We start from the raw sequence: 21,848 nt of genomic DNA, 5'->3' as shown, positions 1-21,848 counted from the left end.
CACGTGAAGTGGAGAATCTAAAGAAGAATAAAACGTGGTTCTTGACTTATGCTTACTCGAGTTTGGGGAGTTGTGATGAAGCCCTGAAGTAATAGCAGATGTGGTATTCCATCCCCTTCACCACTGAATCCACATTCCCGTGGAAGGATCAGCCTGGACACTGTTTTTTGGCAAGGGAGAAAGCTTTATAATAACTTCTTCTTGAGGAGAGTTTCGTCTGGGGACACCTTCACCTCGGGTAGCCGGCCAATAGGGGCCAGAGTGGTGAGGGCTGAGGAAACAGGAGAATGTACAAAGGCCATGCAAATCTTTCAGGCTTTTGGGGCCAGACATAAAAAGGGGCAAGTGGCTTTTCCCCTAGCTTCAAAGTTGAGCTCACCAAGCCAGATGAGCAGACACCAATTAAAGGCAAGACCTGGTCAGGCATGAAGCCAAATCCTGGGTCAAAAGTCAAATGTTGGATCCCTCTCTTACGTGATTAAAATGAATCAAGACTAGGAACAAAGTTCAAGAAACCCCCATAGAGTTTCTTGAAATCATATTCATATACGAAATCATATTCATACAGGGCTCACTACTAGCTGATTGAGCAAGGATATTTTATCTATTTTTTAGTTGATTAAATTTATCTATTTTTATCACAAAATAATACATATTACTATTGACATGTTAATGAGGTATATGAAGAAAGATACAAGTAATCCACTCTTTCTTGTTTGAAGTAACTGATTCTAATGGTTTGATGTATGTCTTCCATATAATTTCTGTGTTTATATAAGTATATAAAAATATTTTTTTAATTTTTCGTACAAAAATGCAGACTTTCCATTTTACTACCACATTAAATGTTTATTAAAAATATAAATATATAGCCTAACTCCTGGCAAAAATATACAGCTTTAACTCATCCTTGGAAATAACGGTGTATTATTTTATATAAAGATCTATCATTACTTATCAATCACTCCCATGTTGGTAAATAGCCTCACGGATTTATTTTTTAACAAATTGCCCTGCTTCTCTCCCGGGGCGGACGCCCGGGTCTCCATCCTTAACGAGGGACGACATCTTCGCGGAGAAATAGACACAAAGCCGGGCCTCAGCAGTCCGGGGGTGGCTAGCCAAGCTCCGCCCCTCTGCCGCGGCCGCCAATCAGCTCCCGGGACGGCTCCATCCTCACCTCGCCATGCACCACAGCCCATCTCCCCCAACAAGCTTCCCACTAACGCCTCCACCGGTTTTCAAATCCCGAGTCTGCCTGCCTCGTCGTCTTCTTGTCACATCTCTGCAGAGGAGTCCATTCCCCCTCTGCAGTAGTCCGGTGTGGAAAATTCTGGACAACGGGTGAGTCTTGTCCAAAGATGGTTTCTGGAAACGGGGCAGGCCCTGGCGCGCCTACCGAGTCCGCTGCGGCCCCAGTGCGTGGGAGAGGAAGCGGCCGGGGTCCCCGGGGAGCGCCTAGGAGGAGGCCCTGCGGGGACGAGACAGTGGTCGGGTTTGGGGCCTGAGATCGCTGGGGCCTGCGGGGGCAGATGTCTTTCAAAGAGGATTCCCTGCGGTTTCTCCATCTCTCTTTCTGATTCTGCTTATTTCTACCACTCTGGCTCTTGTTTATTTCGTGCTTCGTTTCTTCTCCTCCGTTAACCTAACCATCAAGAGTCAAATACATTCCTGCCCTTTTTGATTATATTTTTCATAATGCAGTCTTTCAAAGCTGCAGATACGTACAGAAAATAACAGATTTATCAGATGCTGACAGTTTACCATCTTCGCTTCAGCTCTCGCTCTCTCTCCTTCTGTGTGTTTCTCTCTTCCTTTCTAAGAAACAAAACCTGACGGTTAAAACCTTTTTTCCCATCAAATCTCATGCCCCCATCCTCAGACGTAAATTAGATCGTAATCTTTCTCACGTATGTATATTCTTGTCCTTTCATTATTTATGTTTATGTAAGCAGTATATGCGTTTTTGTTTTGAATTTTAAATTTTTTCATGAAACTCAATATTTTGAGGTTTTACCTTGGAGTGCTATTAATCTTGGTATTTCAGACCCAAAGGGACTTAGCAAGCACGTCACCAGCCCTCCTTGTTTAGCTGAGAACCCTGAACCATGGAGAAGATAAAGGGCATGCTCACAGTCCCTCAGGTGGTCCTTGAAGGGGCAGGATCCTGAATTCAAGTCTTCTTGATTTTGTTCCTAGCCTTTCCTCTGTGTAAGCCCTGCCTCTGAGCCCACCTACCCACATGCCCCTATTGATGCTCATAGGAGTCAGTTTGGGGAAAGGGGGTTGAAGAGAGATGGGGAGAGGAAATACGGCTTAGATTTGGACCAAAACCGTAATCAGGATTAAAAGGTATACATTTTCCTAAAACATGAAGTATTGAGTCTTGGGACTACCTGAATATTTATTTTATTGAACAAGCACTCATACAGTCTTACTGTGGATGCCAGACATCGACCTAAGAACTTTACAAGTGTTCACTCACCTGATTTAAACCTTACAATAAATCTCAAATATAGGTACTAATTTTACTATTCCCATTTTACAGGTAATAAAACTGAGGCACAGAGACATTAAGTAACTTGCCCAGAGTCTCTCAGCTGGTAAAGTGTAGCACTGACATCTGAATGCAGGCCATCTGGTGACAGTCTGGGTTCCTAACCACCATACTACCCTGCATTTCACAAGCTAGAACTAGCGCCTGAGCCAGGTGAAGTCACCACACACAGTAGGAACTTAAAATTCACAGAAGGGAGGAGCACCTGTCAACTGATTATGGAAAAGGACTTGAGGAAAGAAATGGGGTTTGAAATGGACACAAGAATAAATTTTAGCTACCTGTTTGATATATAATATCCTTATTTTTAATTTACAAAAGTAACACACATAACAGTGGAGACAATGCAGAGCTATGTAAAAGCTGCCCTCTGCTGTTGCTCAGGTTACACAATATTAACAAGTAGAGATGTATCCTAACCTTCTCCCACCATAACACAAATATACATAGGGCTGGTTTTAGTGTAAAAATAAAAGTATATATTCAACAATTTCAACAATTTTTATCTTCCCCTTAGCAATATTTCAAGTACATTCCTCCAACTGAATGGAGATCTAAGCTCTTCATAAGAATTGAATAATATTCCATAGAATGTGTCCTCTAGTTTATTCAGCCTTTTCCTTATAAATGAATAGTCAGACAAGTTTATGCCGCCATGCACACTGCCAGGATGGGGACCGCCGCAATGCCCAGCCCACAGCGCCGGCGACACAAAGAAGCGCTGTCCCTTGCCAAGCGCCGCCCCCTCGGGCTCGGGTCCGCCCGGGAGGAAGTGGGGAGGAGGAGACTCTTCGGGAGCCCCTCCTCTTTTCCCGCTCCGTCTCCTCGCAGCTCCTGCTCGGTCGCCCGGGCGCTGCTTGCAGGGAAGCCCCTTCCTCGCCTGACTGTGCGTCTCTGTCTGCACCCAGCCCTTCCCCATCACGTCCCCCCTGGAAGTGACAGGGCGACCTGGTGAGTGGCCCTGTCCGAGTGCCTCCAGGCTGGAGAAGGGGCGGTGACGGGGTCTGGGGGAGGGCGGTACTGGAGGGCGAGGGGGCGCGGGCGGGCCTGCGGGAGCTGGCGCCGTGAGGCTGGGAGTGCCCAGATCTGGGACCGGAGTCCCTCGCTGTTTGCGTCCGCGTTCCTGTTAGGGATTGTGCTCTGCTCTCGGGCTCTGCATCACTCCTGCCGCATAGCTCCCTCTCCGGGGTCTGACATCTGATGTTTATTTGCTTGCTTTGTGTAGTCGAGTTACGCACAGGCCTGACCTAGAGAAACATCATCTAATGCGCAGCTTTATCGGATGAGAAGGCTGTAGCTCAGGGAGGAGGCAGGGCTTGCTCAGCGCCACCCAGGTAGCTGGTGACTGAGCATCACTTGCCCTACTGCCCTTTGATCTGTGCAAACACCGTCTCTGGTACTAAGATCCCTCGCCCTCTCGCAGTGGCCCCCTCGAGACTGGTGTCTGTGTGTGTGTGTAAATGTGTAAGAGGGGCCGGTGGTCTGTGTACCGCCACCCCATCCAGATCTCCGTACCAGAGGGCCTGGAGAATTCATTCCATGCCAACCCCAGCTTTTCGCTAGGACCCCCTCCTCCCCCTGCTACCTCCCCCACCCTCACTCCAGCCCCCTCCCCTCTACACCTTTGACGTCACCGACATGCTCGTTGCAGACTGGCTCTGGGGCTAGGGAGGAAAGTGTGGCCTTGGTGAGGGCCTGGAGAGGAAACGGGAGAAAGGGATCCCACACCAGAACTTAGTCTTAACAGCCCCTCGGAGTTGGGAACGTCCTGTCTCAAACGTTGTCCATTTGATAGAACACCCTCTGAGGCAGGCTGATCAACAGCTAGTAGGAGTCAAACGCCAGGATCTTTTTTAAAAAACAACAACAGGTCTTCTCATTCCTGGACTAGTGTTCCTCCATTATGCTGTTCTCCCGGGAGTTAGGTGGTGAGAGAAGTGAGCAAATGTGAATGAGAGACAGACAGAGAGCCCCAGGGGAACTCAGGAATTAAGAAGGGAGTGCAGTAAGATGGAAATAGGGAACGGAAAAAGCAAAATTTTGAATCGTGCCTCCTTTTATGGGAATGGGGAAGGATTGATTTCCGAAGGCCACAGGAGTGCCTTCAAAGATATTAATAATGGTGTGGGGTGTTTTTGTTTTTTGGAGTTTCAAATTATTTTATTGAGGTCATATTGGTTTATAACATTGTGAAAATTTGAGGTGTACATTGTTATGTATCAGTTTCTGTGTAGACTGCATCGTGTTCATCACCAGTAGTCTGGTTTTTATCCGTCACCATATATATGTGCCCCTTTACCCCTTTTGCCCTCCCCCCACCCTCTTCCCCTCTGGTAACTGCTAATCGGTTCTCCTTGTCCGTGTGTTTGTTTATCTTCCACATATGAGTGAAATCATTCACTGTTTGTCTTTGTCTGGCTTCACTTAGCATAATACTCCCAAGGTCCAGTCTGTTTTTTCAGCTGGGTGTTTGGTATATGGGAGTTTGTTTAATTTTTAGAATTATTATTATTTTACTGTCTATATCCTTCCACGTGCATTATATATTCTTTTAAAAGTATAAATTAAACCATTTTTAAGTGAAAATCAAATAAATAAGATCAAGCTGGGAATTTGTAAGACACGATGCAAAAGAAGGGGTTGAACCTGCCCCAATTCTGGCTCAGTAGAAGTTGATTGACATTGGAAAAGATAGTGGACGTATAAAAAAAAAAACAAAGGTTCATGCAAGAAAAGAACATGAAGAGAAGACTGTAGATTTGGATGTCTATGACGTTAATCGTTTGACAAGGTCGGGTAGCTGTTTGCTGAAGAAGTGATCCTCGGTTTGCCCGTAAACCCACATCCAACATTCAGTCATACATCATGGAGTGTCTGCTTATTCCCCTGGGAAATCCAAAGAAGAAAATGTATCCCCTGGCCTCAGACACTTACCCTACCTTGGAGATTTGAAATCAAACTATAATGCAGGATGTTATGTAATATCCAAAATGGGCCTGCTGCTCACCTTCCCTTCCACGGAAAACCGCGTTTGGGCACCAAGGGGCCGCTTTGTAAAGGGTTTCAGGCTAGAAGCTTTGTAAGCTCTCTCCCTGAGTTACAGGTTGTGCCTGAGGTACCTTCTGCCTTAGTGGTGCGTTTGGTTCCATCGAGCTAGAAAGGGCCAGAATGGGCCCATGGGAGGAGAAAGCAGGATCCATGGAAGGAGAACCAGGGATGAAGAATTTAGGAGGAGAAATAAAAGTGATTCCCCCAGGCAGTGTCCATCTGATCTCACCAGGCTGAGAGCGCAAACAGATTCAGGCAGAAAGAGGAAGCATTTAGTTCAAAAGTCCTTTTGGAGTCACTGATAGCCGGTTAAAGTGGGAACAGCCGCAGCTGCACAGTTCGAGGAGCCCCATGGAGGAGGAAGGCAAACTTACAGTGGGCAAGTGTTCAACCTGTTGGGAGATGAAGGCAGACGTTTTAGGATGAGCGAGATAGGCTCAGTTGCTCGATCTGATCATTTATATATGCAATCATTTAATGTGTGTTTACTTGATTGAATTTATATTATCTGTGTTATTTTTAATTGTGATACTAATATGTACAACAGTACAAACGATGCGGACTTGAATAAAGAGAAGGAATCCTGTTCACCTTTCTGATGCAATCAATGTAACAGGTTGAAACGTGGCCTCTGTAGATTTTCTGTGTATATAAATTCCTGGTACTTAACAGGCTTCTATATTTCTGGTGCCTAGGTGGAATCCAGTACTAGGTTCCCTGGTTTTGAATCCTGAATCCACCACTTACCAGCTTTGTGACTTGAGCAAGTGACAGATTCTCTGGCCATCAGGTTGTTTGTTTTTGCCCATCTATAAAATGGGGGTAGTGTTAGTATGTACCTCATAGGTTTCTTGTCAAGATTAAATAATTTATGCAAGCAGTTACAATAATGCCTGGAATCTGGTAGGCACTGTATTGTCGTTACTACTACTAAAATTACTAGGACTACCTTTATTGTTATGGTCTTTGTCAACACAAAAATGGGTTTGTGTCCTACATATTATGGTGATTTGAAATTTTCACTTAAAACATACCTAGGACATTCTTCTAGGTAGATGCAAAATAGATTTAACTCATCCTTTGTAGTAGCTACATGTGATATTCTATGCAGATTATTACACTTCACTCATTCTCCTTCTCAAAAGTTGTCTTGCCACAAGCACATCACTGGTGTCGGTCTCACTCAGGATGCAGGAAAGGGGAAAACCAGCAGAGAGAACGGGAGCCCAGCTGTTCGCCGCCAAACCCCGCTGCCCTCGGGCCTCCAGTCTGGCCCAGGAGACAGGCCGAAAGAGGAGACTTGGCAGGAAAAGCGCTCCTGTCCTCTCTGGGCCCTGCTTTTCACATCTCCAGACCACCCGCCCATCCCTTTGTCACTCTCCACAGATATTTCTTCTCCCGTGGACTAGCTCAGAGTACAGGGAGAGCTACAAGGATGTGAGTTCCCCGCTGTGGGTGTCTTTGGAGCATCAACACTGGTGGCAACACAGGCCCAGAGAGAAGGGGTCTGATGGGAAGCTCTTTACAGGATGTGTAGAGTGGCTGGCTGGGGGCTGTGCCCCAGGGTCTTATGATGGGAATAGTGGGCTGTGAGGGGCTTGGGATCTGTGGATAGATGTGGCTTTGGGTTAGAGATCCTGCACCCACAGGAGTCAAAAATGATTCTAGGGAACATTCTTTGTCATTTACTTATCTCCATTTCTAGATTTACCTTTATCAATCTCCATTTGTGTGGTGGTGAACATCCTAGTACATGTGTCTTTAATACTGCTGCTCTTATTCTTGTAAGAAAGGTTATTAGAAGAGGAGTTGCTAGTCTAAGGCTAGGCACACCTTTGAAACTGAGTTGCCACGATCAGCTTGCTTTCAGATTCTCAGTGTTTCCTGCAGATTGTGATCATGTCCCCATAGCCTTTTGGATATTGGACATTATTTGCTGCCTTCATTGTCTTCTCTTCCTCCTCCTCTTTCTTCTTTGCCATCTTTTTTGACAATCTTATGGGCAAGATCCACTATGTTTTCATACATCATATTTGCCCGATTAGTGAGATTAAGCATGTTTTCCTCGACTAATTGGCCATTTAAATTTTCTCTTCTGTGATTATCTTCTCTTAGAAAAATAGGATTTCAACAGATAGAAAAATGTGGGAGAGGGAACAGGAAGGAGATTGGATCTAAAATGAAAGCAGGGCATGTCAGCGATGCCAGGTGTTCTGGCAGCTGCAGAGAGGTTGGGTGGCAGGAGATACGCTGGAAGAGTGAGGAACAGCTAGCCCTGGAGACCTTAAACCCCAAGATGAGGCTCAGACTTTCCCCTGTGGGCAAAGGCGAAGCTCTGCGGGGACTTCTTTTCTGGGAAATAATACCACCAGTGGCTCTAGAATAATAAAGGCTAGAACTGATACTAGTGACTTAGAATGAGTTACTGAGGACCCCAACTAGGTTAACGGCAGCATGATTGGAAACTGTGAACGACATTGACGGGACTTGTGACCAGCTGGATAAGGAGCAGAGGGAGAAGGGAGCAGAGACACAACTGTGACTCTGTGTGGTTGGCTGTCCTGGTTATTTGTGGACACCAGGAGGAGCAGGGAAGGGACAAGCTCTGATTAACCAGCTGTTCACTGATTGTATCTTTTTACTAGTTCTCTGAGGTAGAGGTTACCCTCTTTAACAACCAGGGACATGGAGCTTATGTCATTTACCTCAGAGGAGCTAGTTTGGAGGAAAAGAATAAATTTAAGACTTCTTTAGTTTTAGAGACCACTACAAATGGTAGAGTGTGCCCTTTGAGTGGGGGTCTTCAGTTTATTCCTTACGTCAGGACCAGGACCTTTTCGTCCATGGCCTGGGGAAGGCACAGGGAAGCCCTCTGCCAAGGCCTTTTTCAAGGGCCCATAGAAATACTTGAGAACTAAATATAGTAAAAATTCGTATTAATATTGGCTCTAAAATATGAAAACTATAAGGTCAGAATCAATAAATGCTTAATCCAGTGTTTTGTGAAATGGGACATAAGGTTAGTGTTTTTTTTACTTTTTAAGAATTCTCTATTCACAAATTTAAATAGTTTACTCTTAACCAAGTAATTATAAGCAAATATATATTTGTATTTGTGTGTGTATATATACATATATATAATAAATAATTGAATACTCATATATGTATATATGTATAATAAAATAATGGAAAGACACTTAACCTGTGGTATTTCCTTTAATTCTCAGGACAAACTATGTGGTAAGTACTATTATCCCTACTCAATAAATCAGGAAACTAAGTCTGAAATGTGTTGTCCGATCTCACAGTTAATAAGCAGCAGACCTGCAATTCAAACCCAGACAGCCTAACTCCAGGGCCCGAGCTTGTGAAACTTTGCCCTATTACCTCGAGAGTGAGCATATTCTCTGACAAGGGAAATAGAAAAGAAGTAAGGGCTGAAGAAAACAAGGATTATCTGCATTTTCAGAAGAGATGAGGGAAGGATAGAAAGTAAGTGGTTCAAGAGATTGAAGATGATGAGGTTGTCATGGGCCATAACATAGAGGTGGTAAGAGCCTCAGGGGCCAGGAGAGCAGCGTTGTCCAGTGCCGCCAAGTGGTCAGTGAGGATGACAAGCCCTCGATGTCCTGATTAGGAAAACATGTCTTCCTTGAGCGATCTGTTTATTTGATAAAGTACGTATAGCAGAGGTCAGACTGAAGAGCGTCCTTAAGCGGGGAGCTCATGAAGAAGCAGAGGACTTTTGTGAGTTCCATCCACAGACAGACACACTTTCTACGCTGTGTCCAGATACAAGTAAGAGTCTGCCGTAATTTCGTGATGTGTTACCTCCTGCTTCTGGTTGCCTGGGACCTGGATTCAAGCCTCAGAGAACTTCTGCTTTTATCTTACATGGCCTGTGACTGTGACCAAAGAACCTTCTCTGAGAACCAGACTTTTCAGACTAAAAGTCCGGGTTCCCCAAGTTGAGATCAAGAAGATCAATGTGAGAGTTGAGTGGGGTGGAGCGGGGGTAACACCACTGTATTGGTTTCCAGGAGCTGCCATAGCAAATTACCACAAACTGGGTGGCTCACAACGGCAGAACTTTATTCTCTCACGAGTCTGGAGGCTTAGAAGTTTGGAATCCAGGTGTTGGCATGGTTGGTTCTTTCTGCAAGTTCTGTAGGAGAATCTGTTCCATGCCTCTTTCCTAGCTTCTGGTGTTTGCCAGCAATCTTTGGCATTCCTCGGCTTACAGATGCATTACTCTAATCTCTCCCTCCGTCTTCTCATAGAATTCTCCCCTGTGTATCTGTGTCTGTGTCCCAATTTCCTCTTATAAGAACACTAGTCATTAGATTAGGATGCACTCAAATCCAGTATGACCTCATCTTAACTTGATTATATCTGCAAAGACTCTATCTCCAAGTAAAGTCATATTCGTAGTTACTGGGGGTTACGATTAAACATCTCTCTTTGGGAACACAATTCGGCCCTCATTCTTCACTTATGTTTGTTCCCTTCTGTGACAGAAAAGTGTTGAGCTCTTTGAGTTTGACCATAAAAGTTTAAGAGGACAGGGGGTGATGGGGTCTGCCAGATGAGAGACACCAACACCCTTGATGAATGCTTGAATCGTTTCACAATGTCAGTCTCATCTGCATATTGGAAAGAATTGCTGCAGCTAGTGGAGGAATGAACTGCTTGACTTGTTTCTTTGCGTATCTTTGTTATTCTTGTTTCCTTGTTGTTCTTCACCAAGCTAAGTCTTTGCTTTCCTCTCTGCAGAAACTGATCCAGCCATGGCGACTCCCTCTGCTGCCTTTGAGGCCCTTATGAATGGAGTGACAAGCTGGGATGTCCCTGAAGATGCCATCCCATGTGAACTGCTTCTTATTGGAGAAGCCTCCTTCCCGGTGATGGTGAATGACATGGGTCAGGTCCTCATTGCTGCCTCCTCCTATGGCCGAGGCCGCCTGGTGGTGGTGTCCCACGAGGACTACTTGGTGGAAGCCCAGCTCACTCCCTTTCTCCTCAATGCAGTGGGGTGGCTTTGTTCTTCCCCTGGGGCTCCCATTGGTGTACACCCATCCTTGGCACCTCTGGCCAAAATTCTCGAGGGCTCTGGCCTAGAGGCGAAGATTGAGCCAGAAGTGAAAGACTCCCTGGGGGTTTACTGTATTGATGCCTACAATGAAACCATGACTGAAAAGTTGGTCAAGTTTATGAAACGTGGAGGGGGCTTGCTCATCGGAGGCCAGGCCTGGGATTGGGCCAACCAGGGTGATGATGAAAGAGTTCTGTTCACGTTCCCTGGCAACCTTGTGACCAGCGTGGCCGGCGTGTACTTCACTGACAACAAAGGGGACACGAGTTTCTTTAAAGTCTCTAAGAAGATGCCCAAGATCCCAGTCTTAGTTAGGTGAGTGTGAGTGGGGAGTTGGTCCCAGGTTAAAAAGCAGACACGGTTCTTGTCTTCAGGTTACTCCTAGGCTAGCAGAAGAGAATGTGGTGTTCAGACATGAATTCACCATAAATCGAACAGATTTTTAAGATACCCCAAGGCACAGGAGGGGCAGGGTCCTGGTTGCTGCTGCCTCCTCAGACCAGAACACTTAGCTCTTTGAGGGGATAAACTTAGTGACCATTATGTCCCCCAGTGTCTTAGCTTAATAAAATAGGTTGCTGAATCCAAGAGCTGGCATTGCTAATCCAGGACACTTCATAGCAGAAGGTTGCTTACAACTGAAATGTATGGAAAAGGAAAATGGACATGAGAGACTCCTCGAGACAGTCTAGAGAGCTGTGGGAAAGGTTTTGAAATGTCCAGGTACCTGGGATTAGGATGGAAGTAAGCACTAGAGGATTCAGAAGTTGAGATAGGAAAGATGTCACAAGTTCTATGTGTGAAATCTAGGAGTAAGAGAGGATTTTATCTCTGGAGGCAAAAGTCCTGATGATGGAGAATGAAGGAGGTGGTTGACGGGTACAGAGACAGGCTACACTGAAAGTTCTTTGAGAGCATTGCCCAGCCTGTGCCATTCACAGTGTGCTCCAGTACCTCATACAGTGCTGAACATCGAGCAAGTTAGTTGGTGCTCAGTAAACATTTGTTGGATGGATGATTGGATAGATGAATGGGAGATATTAGAAGCTAGAGTAGTCCCAGGAGTAGAAAAAGCACACTAGGCCACACCCTGTATTGTCCATTGAAACTCTCAGCATCCTTGGAGCAAAGAGCATTGATGTTTCTGACTGATGGGAACAAAGTAAGGTAGGACCAGCTTGGGAGGGCACATCAGGGTTAGTATAGAGACAGAGGGAATGAGCTGTGGACTTTCCTTGGCATGGCACTCCTGGAGCAGCCCACAGCTCCCATTTCACATGTGCAGTGAGGAGAGCTGCAGGTGTTCAGAACCATAGTGATTGATCAAATTGATCAAACTTCGGTTAACCAATAATCTTCATCCTAAGGCACAGGAAGGTAAGACTTGGCCATAATTCTTTTTTTTTTTTAACAGTCTAATCCCCCTTAGTTGCCTTAAAATACGTTTTTCTCTACCAAAACCATACCTTTTTTTCTTTGGCTGTGCCTAAATCATCTCTCATCATCACTGAATCTGAATTTGGGGGGAAATTAGGAGGGGGTGTGTGTGTATGTGTGTGCATGTGCATGAGTTTGTGTGTGTGTGCATGTGAAATCAACTTGCAGGCTAATGCTTGAGGAAAAAAGCAGACCTAATAAGGGCAGTATATAGAATCTACTGTGGAGATTGTGGGTTATCAGTACTGATTATTTACTAGGTAAGATTGCATCACAACTCTTGACTCTCTTTGCATATACAAGTTGGTCTGTCCTAGCATTAGTCATGTTAGGTGGGTCGTTTTTCGAATTGTGGATGGATTGAAGATGGCGACAGTGACTTTCCTGATTTCCCTGAGCTAATTGGCTGAGATGAAGCAGAGAGAATAAAGTAAAAGGTGCAAGAGGGGGTGTTAGTGTGTGTGTGTGTGTGTGTGTGTCACATGAAATACTGCTTGAATGCATAGGTTGAGATTAGTAGGGAAAGAGAAAACAAAAAACCTCTCCTCACCCCCCAGTATTCTTAGTATTAGCTCTCAAGTACCCAGTGCTGGGAGGGAAACATTAAGCTGTCTTTCTCCCGCCTGGTGGTGTGGTGGTCACCAAACCATACATATTTGTCAAAATTCATTAATTGTACACCTAAATTGAATGAACTTTATGTAAATTAAACCTCAATAAACCTTTAAAAATGTTTTTATTTTTTTGAGGAAGATTAGCCCTGAGCTAACATCTGCCTCCAATCCTCCTCTTTTTACTGAGGAAGAGTGGCCCTGAGCTAACATCCGTACGCATCTTCCTCTACTTTACATGTGGAATGGCTGACACAGCATGGCTTGATGAACGTTGCCTAGGTCTGCACCTGTGATCCAAACTGGCAAACTCTAGGCTGCCAAAGCAGAACTTGTGAACGTAACTTCTATGCCACCGGGCTGGTCCCCTAAAATAGTTTTTTTAAAATAAAACTTTAAAAGGTATAGAAACAGTCAGAGATATAATCAGATTTATGTATCAGGATTGCAGCTCTGCATTATTTCTTATATGGAAGAGTAGAATAATTAAATAAATTACAGACCATTATGTGATGGATTGTTAACCAACCATTAAAAATATTTTCCCAAGAATGTGTAAGGACATGGGGGAAATCTTTTGAGAGTAATATTAAATGAAATAAAGTAGGATGCTAACTTCTTGTTCAAAACATTCCCAATTTTGTTCAAAAAATACAGCTGTGTGTAGAAAATATATAAGAAAAAAGCCCAAAATGTTAGTAATGGGTAGATCTCTGGGTTGTAGAATAACAGAAGATGATTTTATTTTTAAACTTTATTTGGAAAACTTTCTATCAAATTTTATTAATAAGGCATGTATTTCATTACCTCTCTTCAGATGCAAGAACATTAAAAGACAAAAAATAATTCAGAAATCATATTAAAGATCTTCCACATGTGTACAACACAACACTTTCTATTACATAAACAGAAAATATAAAACAAAATTCTAACTCTCCTAATAGGTCACTTTTTTCACTTTCTAATATCTGTGATATATATGTGTGTGTGTATGTGTGTGTATATATATATGTATATAGTATTGCCAGTACTTTTGGATTATGATTCTTCTTCATGGGATACTCTTTTTAAACTTTTTCAATATTGCTAGATCTTTTATTTTTTAAATTTTCATTTGAAAAAGGATTCATTCATAAACCCACAATACAACTCTTTTCATCTTGCATATTGTTTTTCCCATTCTTTCATAATTTTACAGTTATCATCATAGTATATACATGCTATTTTGAATTCTCAAAAGTATTTTTTATTCTATATAATCTTTAAAATTATATTAGGTTCATTTCATACGATTTTAGTGTGTATGCCTTATTTATTTAATCACTTGCCTACTGTTGAATATTTGGATCTTTCTCCACTCTTATGATAGGTAATACTGTACAAGACACCAAGATGCTTCTATTAGGATTCAAGAAGGAAGATTATTTCCATCACAGGCTGAGTGAGGTTCAGATTAAAAGCCCATATGAATTTAGTTACTCTGTCAAAGTGTCTTGTTATTTATTTTTAAACCCTTATTTGAATGTGTGAGTATGAATTAAGATAGCTTTAAACCTATTGCTTGCACATTTCTGACGGTCAAATGAAATTGTAAATATGATCCTGATATCCTCTCAATCTTCTGAAAGAGGAAACTGTCTACAGGTGTTTTCAAGATGAATCAAATTTTTATTAGAACAAGTTATTACTTTTATGATCAGAAAAATAAAATCCTAAGTAATAAAACCTGATGATCTCCTCTTAGCCTGGTGAGAATAGCCATAGAAGTCAGGGCAGGAGCCTCATAGTCACTGCCCTCACCTCCTGCCTGGAAGGTGTCGTGAGCTGCCTCCATGTCCAGACATGCCTGTAGTCTGCTTCCTGAGCAATTTCTGCTCTTCCATCAGCTTTCTCCTCACTGGCTTCTGCCACACCTCCAGCTCTGAGGGCAGTGGCTATTGTACTTTATGTGCAGGACTAATCCCACGTTCTGTCTATTAGGTATTTTATTTGAACAGACACTGGGTCTATTGTCATAAACTACTCGCAGCCTTATTACAGGACTCTAGATTCTAGTAAGAGATTTTGTAAATCTTGGAAAAAGCAGATTTTAGAGAAGGCTGACTTTATATTTAGTCAGTTGCCACACTCTGTCTCCTGTTTGTTCTGTAACCTTGTGCCATAGCTGTCCTCTCTAAACCTCGTCTCTAAAGAGGGATTAATAATGACCATCTTTCAGGCTGGTTGTGAGGATTAAATGAATCAAGAAACATGCTCAAAGTACCTAAAATACTTTAATTATTTTGACATCCAGCCTCTACACTGTGGTATGTAAGTGTATGATGTCATCAGTACCATTCCCAACCACTGAAAATCACCTAGCATCCGTCATTATGTTGCTTTGCCCCACTCATACCTGTTGTTCCAATTGTGTAAGTTACTGACATTTTAACTGGTATTTTTTTCCTACTTCCTTCACCAAACAGAGGCAGCATTGTTATGATCGACTGCCACCTTTTACCCTCTTTATACATTTAACAAAACAGGTACTAGGGACTGAATTGCCTTTACCAACAAAGGATTTGGTGCAGATTAAACATCGTTGGATAAGCAATCTTTAGGAGGTTTCAAGAGAATCAACCAGAATAATTTGTGTACTCTCTCTTTTGGATAAGAAGGCCTCTTGTTTCATTTTAACCCAGATCTCAGGTTTCTCTTACAGCGTTCTAACTGTGTTGTTCTTTCATCCATTCATTTAGACAACATTTATTGAGTGTATTCTATATCCCAGGCATTATTTCTTGTTTCAATAAAATGATTTCCAAAGATCTGAGAATTAGGAATACAGAAACATCTTCAGTAACCAAACCTGGAAGAAATCAGAAAAACCAAAATAACTGTTGTAGGAAGAGGGCTGTGATACTGTGGTTCAGCAGAACCTGGAAACCAGGGATCTACTGCCTGTAACTGCACGGTGTGACCGTAGCATGTCCTTTCACCTCCCTTTCTGCCTCTAAACAGAAGGTGCTGGACGAGAAGGTCCGTGTCCTCGTTTTAGCTATTGCTCCATTGAGACTGGTTTTCAGTCTTCAGTGATCCCTGAATGTTGCACAAATGGTCATGTTCTAAGATGTCCACATGCTCCAAATTCCTTGGCTTGAAAACACCCTTGCAAAACCTGAATTGACAAACAATATTAATTGATGTGCTCTCTCTCTCGATATATATATATCCCCTTCATTTTGAAAGATGGCGAAAGGATATTACACACCAAGATTCTTTTGAATTCTAGGTGATTAAGATTTCAGAATTTCAAAAATTGAATATCTACTTGAAATGAGCTCAAATGAAACAGGAAAACTGCCAAATTACTGAAGATAAAAGTGAATATAACTCCCCTTAGTAGTTTGGAAAACAAATATTTGAGCAGATATTAATAAGCTTATTTATAACAAGGATCCACAGATCCTTGGAGGTCGCTGCTGGTTGTATGTTAGGAATATATAGAATGCTAATCATGGATGTTATGTCGGGATCATGGCCAGGCAGTGGGGGGTGCTTAGCTAACTCATGCTGTGTGCTGCTTAGTACATTCTTAGCCGTGTAGGGTAAAATTGTGTTAACTGTTGCAAAACAAACCAGAAGCTTTTAGAGAGGGAATGCGAGTGGGAAGATATGCCACTTTAGAAGATAAATTGCTAAATCGCAATTCCGTTTTTTTTTCCTTTTTATGAACATTTTCCTTTATTCATTTTCAAAGTATATGCTTTTTGGGAAAAAAGTGAAATAATCCGCAAATGTACAGAGTAAAAAGTGAAAGATCTTCGTCCTCCACCTCTCCCTCTACCTCCTGCTGATTTCAGTCTTCTCCCCAGAGGCAATCACTACTAACAGTTTGGACTGTGTCTTTTCTGACTTCTGTCTGCATTCCTGTATGTGTATTGGGGTTGGGGTAGGAATGCTGGAGGAGTGGAGAGACAGAGAAAGAGTGATCTGCAGCTTGATTGCTCACAATACATCTTGACTATGTTTCCATATGCCTCTGTAGAGGTGCGCATCATCCTTTGGTAAGGGCTGTATGTCATTTCACAGTCGGAGTGTTCTGTAAGTCATTTAACCATCCATCTATTAGTATACATTATGGTTATTTTCTAATTTTTCCTCTTATAAATAATGATACAGTGAATATCCTTTCACTAAAACCCGTAGGTTTGATATACATATACCTATTCATTTTAAATACTTGACAGTTTCCTTTTAGAAACATCTTATTTTGGAAATCTTAAAACATATACAGAAAGAGAAAATAAATCAATGTGCACACATGTACCCATCACCAGGTGCCTCAATTGTCAACTCCTGGCTCACTGGTATCAACTCATACGCCACCCACTCCTTCTCCACCCAGGGGAATGCAAGTCCCTGACATTGCGTCATTTCATCCATGATGATCCGGGATCCATAGTGTATCTCTGAAAGATAAAAACTGCTTTTTAAATAAAACCGCAGTGCTGTTATCTTTTTTTTAAATAACGTTATTTTTTCTGACCTAACAATGTCCATGACACTGTCATTTTGTGAGAGCATTCTGTAAGTAGCCCTGTTTGTTACGTACATCTCTCTATACTTATTCCTTAGACTATCGAGATTATTTTTATTTTTCATGAATTACTTAATTTTTATATACTAGACCTAAAAGATTTCTAAAACAATTATATTATACCCACAGTATGATTTTGGAATTGAATTTGGCTTTTACTATATATTTTTCAAAGCTGTATTTTGGGTTTCTAAAAACTCACGATTCTTTTTTATGGTTATACATTTTTGTCAGTATAAAATATCCTCCTTTCTTGCAACTAAATTTTTCATCTTAACTCTGGTTTGTCTAATATTATGATTACTATTCCTACTTTATTTGTTTCTCTGTTGATTCTTTTATTCTGTCTTTCTGTTTCTTTTTAAAAAGATTTATCTTAACATCAATATGATTTTTTTAACCTAATGAGAGAACCGCTGTCATTTACAAGGGAAGTAATCCATTTTTATCATCAAGAAAATTGATGTTTGTTCTAGTTGCTGTCGTCTTGCTCAATTTCTTTCTATCGTACTTTCTTTTTGCGTCTTTTTAAATTTTCCTTTACTGCCTTTTGCTCAATTGGTTCAGTTTCTTTTTTCATTCTTGCTAATTGGAAATGACACATAATTTTTCTGTTTTTCTCGTAGTTATTCTTAATTTTTTCCCACTTTTTTATTTAAAATTTTTCACACTTATGGAACAGTTGGGAGAGTAACATAATGATAACCAATACCCTTCACCTAGATTCACCAGGGTTTAGATTTCATCACATACACTACATAAACCCACAGGACAGATTTTCTTGCCTGACCATTTGAGAGTAACCTATAGACGTTGCGACACTTCACACCTAAATTCTTCAGCATGTATCTCCTCAATACAAGGGCATTCTCCTGCATAACCACGGTTCAATGATCACAATCAACAAAATGTAGAATTGGTACAATTCTGTTGTCTAATGTCTGTATTCAACTGTCTCCAATTGTCTCAACAATGTCTTTTTTAGATTTTCTTTTTTTAAACATTCGCACCTGAGCTAACATCTGTTGCCAATCTTTTTTTTTCTTCTTCTTCCCAAAGGCCCCCAATGCATAGTTGTGTATTCCAGTTGTGAGTGCCTATGGTTGTGCTATGTCGGATGCCATGTCAACATGGCTTGATAAGCAGTGCCATGTCCGCGCCCAGGATCTGAACCAGTGAAACCCTTGGCCGCCAAAGCAGAGTGTACGAACTTAACCACTTGTCCCAGGGCCGGCCCCTAGATTTTTTTTAAAATATAGGATCCAACCAAAACAGTTCCCCACCTTTTCTTATCTTTTGGGACATTAGCATTTTTGAGGCATCCACCCTCAGTTTGGATTTGTCTAATTGTTTTCTCATGATTACACTCATGAGATTGTAATCAAACATTCTTGGCAAGAATGCTACATAGGTGACGTGTTCATCACAATGTATCGAAAAGGGAGGCACATGAGGTTAATTTGTCCTCTTATTGGTGATGTTAGAATTGGCCTTGTAGGTAAATTGGAGTGTGCCAGATTTTCCTATTGTAATAGTCCCTTTCCCCCTTTTTAACTAATTTAATCTCTGGTGTGACAATTTGGGACTATTCATATCCTCTTCACCAAGAGCCTTTCAGCCAGTGGTTTCAGCATCTTTCGATGATCTGTGCCTGAGTCAGTATTTACAAAAGTGGTTTCTTCTACCACTTGAGTAGCTCCTGCTCTTTTCTTAAAGATTCCTGTCAAGTGTCACCTCATCCAGGAAACCTCCCCCAACGGCCCTTACATTCTGAAATAGATGCCTCTTTTCTGTGATCCTGGAGCAACCTGACACGAGTGCTGACCCCAGCTCAGTGCACGTTTACTCCTAGGTTTCTCCCAGAATTGGATGGCATCCTTTTGTGAAGAAGAGCTTTCCCTCCCTTCCTGAGGGGCACAAATTACTAAAAGTGCCACAAGAAGAAACAGAATGTATGTGTTAAATGAGTTGAACTGTGATTAAAAACATTGCAATTAAGAACTAAATGCAATGTGGTATCTGGATTGGATCCTAGAAAATATTAGTGAAAAAACTGATGGATTGCTAAAAAGTCCAGAGTTTAGTCAATAGTATTTTACCAATGTTATCTTAGTTTTGACATATGTACTGTGATTATATAGCATGTTAACATTAGAGAAACTTGGTGAAGGGTATGTAGGTACTATATTTGCAACTTTTATATTTTTTTAATTTCAAAGTAAAAATTTTATTTGAAATCAACAACAATGCAACAAAAAATCCCAATAAAGAAAATTCCAGGCCCAGATGGTTTCACTGATGAATTTTATCACACATTCAAGAAACAAATAATACTAACCCTACACCTAACTCTTCCAGAAAATAAGGAGGAACATTTTTGCAACTTGATTTATTCAGCCAGTATTTCTCTGATACCAAAACCAGAGAAAGACACTGCAAGAAAACTACAGAACAATACTCCTCATGAACATATGGAAAAGTTCTTAATAAAATATTATAAATAAAATACAGTATATAGAAAGAATAATACATCATGACCAAATAAGTAGGGTTTATCCTAGGAATGGTTTAACATTCAAACATCAGAGTAATTCACCATATTAACAATGAATGAGTAAAATCATATAATTTCACAGATGTACACACATGAAGTCTTCGACAAAATTCAATACAAAATCCTGCTAACATTTCAATAAGCTAGAAGTATAAAGAAACTTCTTCAACGTGATGAGTCATCTTATGAGAAACCTATGGCTAAGAACATACTTAATGGTGAAATACCCTAAGATTGAGAATAAGATGAGGAAGGGTCCCTACTCTCACCACTTTTATTCAACTTTATACTAAAGGTCCTAGCCAGTGCCATCAGGCAAATAAAAGGCACCGAGATTAAACATCAAGAAGTAAACCTATGTGTGCAGAAAACATGATTATCTATGTAAAAAATTCTTAAAAATCTACAAGAAAGCTAGTATAATAATTTGAGTTTAGCAAGGTTGCAGGATACAAGATCACTATGTAAGAATCAATTATATTTTTATCTACTAGCAGCCAAAAATTGGTCATTGAAATTAAAACTACAATATCAGTTAAAACAGGGCCCAAAATCATGAAATACTAACAGATAAATTTAACTAAGTATTTCACACAACCTATGTGCTAAAAACTGGAAAACACAGAGAAATTAAATAAAACCTAGAGAAATGGCAAAATACACCATACTGATGGATCAGAACACTCAATGTTTTTAAGAAACCAGTTTTTTCCTAAATGACCTGTAGATTCAGTGCAATCCCAGTGAAAGTCCAAATTGATTCTAAAATTATATGCAATTGAAAGGAACTAATATAACCTAATTTCAAGACTCAGTGGAAAGCTAAAGTAATCAAAATGCTGTGTAACAGTTATCAATCTTTTCTATTAGCACATCTGATTTTGAGTCTTAGTTAGAAAGCCTTTCTTCACAACCAGATTAGAAAAGATTTCACTCTTGGTTTATTATAGTACTTGGTTGGTTTCATTTTTTAAATTTATATCTCTGATGCATTTGGAATCTTTTCTTGTATATTGTGTGAACGGGTCCAGTTCATCTTTTTCCAAATGGCTATCCAGTTGTCCCAATGTTTATGAAAACATCTGTCTTTTCCCAGTAATATAAGACACCACCTTTATTATATACTAATAGCCATATTTACTGTTACCTTTGTTTTTTTAATTAACTTATGTTTTTATGTCTGAGTTGAGAATTAACTGGTTTTTATAATCTACCTTTCCATTCAAAACAAGAACTTCATTTGTCTCATTCTTGCACTTTCCATGCTCACCCCCTATCTCCCATATTTTGTTGAAGTCATCGAGTATTTTGGTTCCAACTTGATTTTGCCTCATTTTTGTTTGTTTCTTTGTTTTTAATATCATGGCTCTACTAATTGGAATTATTTCTTACCAGTCGCATCCAGTGTCTCAGGACCTTTCTCAGAGTTTTTCAGCGTTAGTTGTAAGTTATACTGGTATCCTTGCCCACTACTGTTTTGTGCAGCCAATTTGTTCTTCTATTGTATTCGTTTTTGTTTTTTTTAGACCTACAGCATAACCTCAGGTAACTTTTTGGGAAAAGTTTCATGAGTGGTAAATTTTATAAGCCCTTTGACATTGTTTCAGTATCCCCATGGTGCCAATGAAAAGTCTTAGGCAGCTGTGTGTCATACAGAGTATGTTCACTGGCCTAAAATGTTTTTAGGGCATTTGTTTCTTTCTGGGTCATTTGTGGGTTTTTTTTTCATTCTGACAGCCTTTAAGGCTTTGTCTTTATATTTGAAGTTCATTAACGTACCAGTAATCAACCACATACTGTACTGCATTTCATTTACCCTGCTTTGCATTCAGATAGTCATTTCATTCTAAGAACTCCAATCTATTTTTCAGCGCAAGGAAGTTTTCATCTAATTTTATGTTTGTTTCTTCTTTTTTCTCTTTTTTCTTTGCTTTTGGAACTCCTACTTGCTGGAGGTTAGATCTTCATAT

The 21,848-nt window shown here is 41.0% G+C and overlaps 1 protein-coding gene across 5 annotated transcripts in view; it reads left to right on the top strand.

The window, feature by feature from the left end:
* The window catches only part of TCAF1 (TRPM8 channel associated factor 1), a 47,677-nt gene that overhangs the window by 11,845 nt on the left and 13,984 nt on the right, over positions 1 to 21,848 (top strand). For 2 of the 5 annotated variants that reach the window (XM_046668820.1, XM_046668824.1), the window contains exons 1-2: positions 3,365 to 3,508; positions 10,379 to 11,012. In XM_046668820.1, the coding sequence (XP_046524776.1) occupies positions 10,393 to 11,012 (620 nt within the window). In that variant the 5' untranslated portion in view covers positions 3,365 to 3,508; positions 10,379 to 10,392. Of the gene's footprint in view, positions 1 to 1,177; positions 1,345 to 3,364; positions 3,509 to 10,378; positions 11,013 to 21,848 lie in introns of those variants that run through there. The other 3 variants (XM_046668821.1, XM_046668823.1, XM_046668822.1) reach the window with 2 other exon arrangements.

The sequence above is a fragment of the Equus quagga genome, chromosome 8 (assembly GCF_021613505.1).
Source record: "Equus quagga isolate Etosha38 chromosome 8, UCLA_HA_Equagga_1.0, whole genome shotgun sequence".
NCBI lineage: Eukaryota > Metazoa > Chordata > Mammalia > Perissodactyla > Equidae > Equus > Equus quagga.
Note: the sequence above shows the minus strand (reverse complement) of the source record. Positions and strands in the feature narration are given on the sequence as shown.